Raw genomic sequence first — 7,482 nt, 5'->3', positions numbered from 1 at the left:
ATAATGTGTTAGAAGTATTTATATTCGAATATACTAAGTAGGTTCAGTACGCGGCCAAAAGCCAAGTAAAGTAAAGTAAAGTAAAGTACATCGATCTTTAGATGGAGATAACAGATTTGTAGAGCACTGTATCTGTCGTTGAGACCGACAAAACAATATAACAACAACAATACATTGCCAAAATGTCATTCTAAAGGCCGATGCACATCACTTTTGGCCGCGCACTGTATTCAGCACCACGGGCGTATCTCCAGACAATCACACTTTGGAATTGGATACTAATTTTAGCTCCAAAATAATTCAAAACATACGTCGTGACTTGAAGCCTGATGTTGTTTATCGCGAGCAGAAAGACGGAAGGCAGCCATGAATAATTCACGCGCCTCATTGTGGCAGGTAATCCATTTGAACTGGAGATATGCGGGAATAGCTCCAAATAGCTAATAAGAAATGACACCATAAAGAAACGGCAGGATTCATTTTTTTTCATTTCTTATTACACATTTGCACGTGGTTAAATATAATGTGAAGGTGAAGCTGTGATAGCCTAGTGGTTAGGACGTCCGCCTTCTAATCGGAGGTCGGGGGTTCGATCCCGGGCACGCACCTCTAACTTTTCGCAGTTGTGCGTTTTAAGTAATTAAATATCACTTGCTTTAACGGGGAAAGAAAACATCGTGAGGAAACCTGCATGCCTAAGAGTTCTCCAAAATGTGTGTGAAGTTTACCAATCCGCACATGGCCAGTGAGGTAGACTATGGCCAAAACCCTTCTCACCCTGAGAGGAAACCCATGCTCTGTAGTGAGCCGGCGATGGGTTGATCATGATAATGATGATGATGATGAAATATAATGTACGTCCACCACCATGTAACGTAATCCACTTATCCATGGATCTAGGAATCAGTTTAGCTTATTACACAGCTAGTAGATACTAATCTCACCGCTTTTTCGTCGGTATTTTATACCATAAAAAATGTGATTTTCTTCCTAAATAAAACTTAATTTATCACGATTTACTGAAATCAATCTTGTTGCAATTCAATACCGAGGTAGGAAAGTGGTTTTTTCATCTTGGAGAATGAAGACGGATATACGACTTTTTATGTCGGAAAAATGCCATGAGAAAACAGGTTAAAGTACAAATTCCACGCAAACCGCTTACGAAACTGAAACCCGAAAATATTTTTATAAATTCAAAAGTGCACGGCATGCCCTCGGTATACACACACAACAACTGAAACTAATTTTTATTGACTTTGGCATAACGGCGAGGTGGCGCATTGGCTCGTTTTATCCAGGCGCCCACTTGTTCTTTTTGCCTCATCCATATTTTGTTTTCAGTGCACCAAATTCAGCCACATTATTATATAAACATAATTAGTTGAAGTATTATTAAAAAAGTTTGTCTCTACTCCACTCTGTTTGTACGCGCTGACCCTATGGCGTCTATTTTACGGAAAGGAAAAATAATTTCTTAAGAAAATATTAGTACCAATTATTTCCTCACTAAATGAAAGCAGCAAACGAGGCATTTCAGACGTTTTATGTCCCAAGAGAGCTGGACTAAATGTCAAAAGAGTAATTGTAAGTGATTAATAATGCAAAAATTCTTCAAGGAATTACGTGTTACTTTATTTGGTGCTCTCTAACGACATGCTGTCGTTTTTCGACTAAGGAACAATAACAAAGAACTTTTTATATCTACTTAACAACCTAGTTGTCAACTTTTTTAATGAGGGAAATAAGTCAAACCATGGAGCTTGGAATCGGCTCAGCTTATTACTGTTAGCTCTTTGTTTTTCGGGATAAAAAGTAGCTCTAGATCTATAACTATAACCTACCCATGCCAAAAATCACACGTTACTCCACTGCGATGTGATTAAAGAACAAACCAACCAGCAATACATTTATAATAATTATTCTAGAAATCTATAAATCAATTTACACAGTCATTCACGTTTAGCGCCTGTCAAATGGAAATCATGATTATTGTTGTTTTATTTGTGGGTAATAAAGGCGAAACGAAAAATATTATACAAATGCATAAAACTGTTTACATAAAAACTAAAGTCGATATCATAAGCATACCTATCACGTCTATAATTCACGTTGCTCGCGTTTTTCTCAACAAATAGATCCGTCAATACACCTACTTACTTAGATATTAGTGTAAACTGTTTTCCCATAAGAAATGCCCAGTGTTGTTATTCAATAAATCAAAAAAAATATACATATTAAAAAAGATCATGTCTAAAAATTGGAAAAAAAATATCACATAATGTGTTTGAAAACTATTTATATATTTATCTCTATCTCAGTACTTACTGCTTCTACTAACTTGCAGTTATACCGACAACTTGCCATGCCATATGAAGAAATAAACTACTGTAATTTCAACTGGACTCGGGCAAAGGATATATTTTTTTACAAGCCTACTGTAGATTACATTATGAACATCATCACCACACAACCAATCTCTACGGATTTCTATCACAAGTAAGTTTCAATTTACCTATATAAAAAAAACAGTGTAAGTACATATATTTAAAAAAACGGGCCGAGTTGAGAAATACCTCCTTTTTGGAAGGTGGTCATAAAATACCTTATACCCGCGACATCGTCGACGTGAACTACACAAATTTCAAACCCCTATTTACCCAATTGGGGGTTGAATTTTTCAAAAATCCTATCTTAAATCTTAGCTGATGTCTATTGTCTACGTTATCTGCATGCCACAGCCAAATTCGTCCAGGGGTTTGAGCTGTGCGTTGATAGATCAGTCAGTCAGTCAGCTTTTCCTATTTATATATTTAGATCAAAGATATGGCGATTGTAGAATCATAATATTGATCTTAGTAATATTTTCATCAAAATAAAGATTCTGAGATGAAAGCATAATATTTTTTTCATGCCACTCTCAACCAAGTATTATTTAGTACAAGCATTTATCTTGAGAAATCCCCACTTATCACTTTACAGTTAAGTATATTGAAGTTACGGCATGTCCGAACGCGTTGCCCTTATTTTCTCAAAAAGTTAAAATTAAAAATACGATCCAAGAATCACTATGACTACCATCGCCAAATGTATAAAAAATACCTTTATGAAAATTATAATTCTAATTTGATGGCAATAAATAACAACAAAAAATAAATTTACTCAAAAAATATCTATGTCAATGCAAAATATTATTTTAATTGCAGGTATTCCACGTTTATTGACCAGTTTGGACCTCGTCCATCAGGAAGTCCTATTTTAGAAAGAGCTATTGATCATATGATAAACCTTACATTAGATAGTGGAATTAATGATATCAGAACGGAGAGTGTTACGGTAAAACTTAATATATTGTTAACCAACGATATCTCAGAAGAACCATTCCAATCATTATTATTTATACCACCATACAAATTTGCAGGTACCTTACTGGAAACGAGGAGATGAATCTTTAACAATGATATTACCTGTTACAAAAAATATTGCGATATTAGGTCTTGGACCGAGCGTGCCAACACCTCTCAACGGAATAACAGCGGAGGTAATCATAGTCAAATGTTTTCCAGAACTTGACGAAAGCGTACAAGGCAAAATAGTGTTATTTAACGTTCCTTTTACTACCTATGAAGAAACGGTAAACTACCGAATACATGGTGCTACAGCGGCAGCAAAATGGGGAGCAGTTGCAGTATTAGTGAGAAGTATTACACCATTCTCTCTATATACTCCACACACCGGTTCATTATATTACGAGAATAGTACAAAGAAAATTCCTGCAGCTGCCATTACTCTCGAAGATGCTGATTATTTTGAAAGAATTTATAACAGAGGTGAAAGAATTTTAGTGAACTTAAAGATGTTTAGCGAGTTTAGTTTAAAAGAATCTCGAAACGTTATAATTGATCTAAAAGGACAAAAAAATCCAGAGAAAATTATTGTAGTTTCTGGTCATATTGATAGTTGGGATGTGGGCAGGGGAGCTATCGATGATGGAGGTGGAATGATGATAAGCTGGTTTGTACCGGTAATATTAAATTATTTGAGCATATGGCCGAGAAGAACAATAAGGTGTATTCTATGGACGTCTGAAGAACCTGGCTATATCGGTGCAGCTGCATATTTAAAACAACATTCAAGTGATATACATAATATTGATTTTATAATGGAATCTGATGCAGGAACATTTGAACCACTAGGATTAGAAGTTGCCGGATCTGAAAATGTCAAATGTTTAATGGAAAATCTATTAAGATTATTTACACCAATAGATGAATTAAAATATGCAAATACTGTAGGGTCTGATATTGCACTTTTCGTGAAGTTGGGAATACCTGGCGCTTCGCTACTGAATAAAAACGATCGCTATTTCTGGTTCCACCACACTCAAGCTGATACACTAACTGCTCAAAATGATACCAATGTGATCAAATGTGCAGCATTCTGGGCCGCGGTCACATATGTCATTGCAGATTTACCTTTTGAAATTCCACTGTAAATTTTTTTTTCATGTAAACAAATTATTTAAAAAAAATTAATTCCGTCTATTTATTTTTCTAATTTACTATCGCGTCTTCGTCCGCGTATGTTTTGGTGCTATCCCGTGGGAACTTTTTGATTTTCTGGAATTAAAATCCACGTGGAACGAAGTCGCGAACTTTATATATTTGTTACAGGATAGCTTTTATCCTGGAAACGAACATAGTACTTTTTATACCGGAAAATCATAGTTTCCACTGGGTTTTAAAAAAAAATTATGCTTACGCAAATGAAGTCATGGGCATCATCTAAGTAGGTATGCATAAATACTATGCAGGAAGACCACTTTTTAAACAAATCCACACCCAGTAGAGAAACAAATCTCGAAATGATTTATGGATGCTCGCTTTTTCATATAACTTGGGTAATAAATCAACTGAATGGAATTTATTGGTTACTTTCAATATGAGAAAACAAAGTGAATTATATCAAAGTTTGTTTAGGATAGCTACGAGTAGGTACTATAATAGTAGGTATATGTTTTTTTTACATTTTCCTTACATTAAAATGATTGCATGAAATAATAGCCGTATAAACTATACTTAATGTAATTATATTGGACTAGCTTGTGCCCGCGACTTCATCCGCGTGGACTACACAAATTCCAAATTCCTATTTTCAAAGTCCTTTCTTCGTCATAATAGCTATCTGCAAGTCACACCTACCTATTTCAGTTTGTTCTGTGCGTTGATAGATCGTCATTCAGTCAGCTTTCCTTTTATATATTTAGATTTAGATTGTAGATCCTAGCCTAGGTGGAAAATATTAAATAAGTAACCTACTATTTACTGCTACAGTTCTGTTGTATAAGTAAAAGTTAAAACTTACAAAGTTCACGCCAAAACTGCATGGAATCAAATGTATTACAAAATAGGTAAGGTAGTATAATTATTTATTGTGTAAGCCTAAATCAATAGCAAAAATCACCACAATAGTTTTTCTTTCAAGACTACCACCAAGTTTCCTCCCTCACAGAACACATATTAAGAAAGTCTAATAACGAGGTCTTGTCCGCAGATCTATTTCAATTTTCGAGCAGATTGAAACCCATCTCATATGTCCCGTGTAATGGACTCCTAAGTTTGAGTGATACCGGCCGGGCCATTAGTCCCTTAATTCTCGTTCACTAACAGAGTTAAGGGTTTTTTTTGTACTAATTTCGGACGAATTCTTTCGTCGGTGCTTAATTAAATTTTTCTCTTCATTCCCTCTTTAGATTACGAAGAGCGTACTTATTGTAACGTAGAGTTTAAGTAGGTACGGAAATGCGGTCTATTTTGAGTTATTTCTTTATATTATAATTTTACACTAAAATTAATAAGAGCAAAATTTCTTATAATGTATATCTATCAGTACCCTTATCAGTACCCTTATTATAGATGCGAAAGTGTGTTTGTTTGTTGGTTTGTTGGTTTGTCCTTTAATCACGTCGCAACTGTGCAACGGAATGACGTGATTTTTTGCATGGGTATAGATAAAGACCTGGAGAGTGACTTATAGCTCTGGCGTACTTTTTATCCCGGAAAATCCCCCAAGAGTTCCCACAGGATTTTTGAAAACCTAATTGCACGTGGACGAAGTCGCGAGCATCATCTAGTTATTCCATAAATACTAAATATTATAAATGCGTCTACATGTCTGTCTGTCTAATATCTTTTCACGTTCCATCCACTAAACTGATTTAGACGAAAAGTGCAGAGGTAACTTGCATTGCATCTTGAAGAAGGACAATGGCTACTTTATCCCGGAAAATCAAAAAATTCCCACGGGATTAAACAAAAATCTAAATCCACATTGACTAAAGCGTGGGCCTCATCTAGTCATTAACAAAGATACAGTAGCCGGCAAGAAGCATTGTACATCGACATTTAGAAAGAGAGTTCGGCTTCGTAGAGCGTTGTCTCTGTCACTCATACCTACCTATGTGACGTTTTGTCGGTGTCAACGACAGAGACAACGCACTACGAAACCACTATCTCTTTCTTTTTACAATATTTCTGTCTTGTATTATATTCAGAAATTATCGGAATATTCAAAATTTTATACAAAAATCTAAATTAGATGTCGTCATCGATGTACATTGTGAATCTCAAAGGAATACCTGCCAGCGATCAAAGCCAGCTACCGTTATAGCTTCGTCTTTTTATTTTTGCGCTATAAATCTTTATTGAAAAATAAACCGAGAAAAGTTACCTCTGCACTAGCAAATCAATCTTAAAGTGTGACATTTATTTAGGGAGCTTCTCGTCATACGTCTCGAATAACGACACTGTTACAAAAGGCCTACTTTTCAAGAGGAGCATTTTTGTGTTTTATTTTAATACTAGTATGTATGCGATCTTATAGTTTACAGTGTTGGTAAATGGTTAGGGTGATTATAAAGGGGTTTATTGGGCTTTTCTTCAATAGCAATCATTAAAATTGTTCCTTAGAACTTTATTCAATGGAACCGAATAGTTTATATCGGGTCATAAGTGTGGTTATGTCCTTTTTGTTTGGAAAATGTGATCATAAAAGTATTAAAAGCTCTTATGAAAACAGCCACAAATACCGTAATGGCTTTATTCCACGGAGTTGTGCTTTATAAGTGCTAGATAGATTTAATTACAACTAAATGAAATAAAATAAAAACTAACTAAACTAAATATTTAGCTAGTTTTAAAAGTATTTCAAGCATATTACATGACGCTCACGCTGTTCCGACGAAAAGTGACAGATTGCCGCTTGTCTGACCTCGCGCGTGAGCTACCCTATTCCTGATTGGTGGGTAAAGTCTGACATTGCAACCATGGTGGCTGTCTTCGTCGGGTCTATTCCGCAAGGACAATTTGCCTTATTTTCAAACAAATATAGTAAACATCAATTTTTCCACACTTTTATGAACTTGAACGATTTCAAATCCGCAAAAAAATAAAACGCCACTCCAACCGTTGTCACAAAATAATA

The 7,482-nt window shown here is 35.2% G+C and overlaps 1 protein-coding gene across 1 annotated transcript; it reads left to right on the top strand.

Moving 5' to 3' along the window:
• The first annotated feature begins 2,452 nt into the window (after window positions 1-2,452).
• On the top strand, window positions 2,453-4,495 carry LOC117983177 (carboxypeptidase Q-like). Its single transcript, XM_034969656.2, has 3 exons — window positions 2,453-2,499; window positions 3,207-3,336; window positions 3,422-4,495. Exons 1-3 carry the CDS (start codon window positions 2,453-2,455, stop codon window positions 4,493-4,495), a joined length of 1,251 nt encoding a protein of 416 aa, XP_034825547.1.
• Window positions 4,496-7,482: the final 2,987 nt, after the last annotated feature.

Source organism: Maniola hyperantus, chromosome 6, assembly GCF_902806685.2.
Source record: "Maniola hyperantus chromosome 6, iAphHyp1.2, whole genome shotgun sequence".
NCBI lineage: Eukaryota > Metazoa > Arthropoda > Insecta > Lepidoptera > Nymphalidae > Maniola > Maniola hyperantus.
This window is presented reverse-complemented; position numbering and strand designations above follow the sequence as displayed.

What these genes read in the sequence shown, in the direction of transcription:
- LOC117983177 (XM_034969656.2), top strand. Translation starts at nt 2,453, where the DNA reads ATGAACATCATCACCACACAACCAATCTCTACGGATTTCTATCACAA. An exon ending in TCTACGGATTTCTATCACAA is followed by an intron (nt 2,500 to 3,206) that starts GTAAGTTTCAAT and finishes TTTTAATTGCAG; the next exon opens with GTATTCCACGTTTATTGACC. An exon ending in TCAGAACGGAGAGTGTTACG is followed by an intron (nt 3,337 to 3,421) that starts GTAAAACTTAAT and finishes ACAAATTTGCAG; the next exon opens with GTACCTTACTGGAAACGAGG.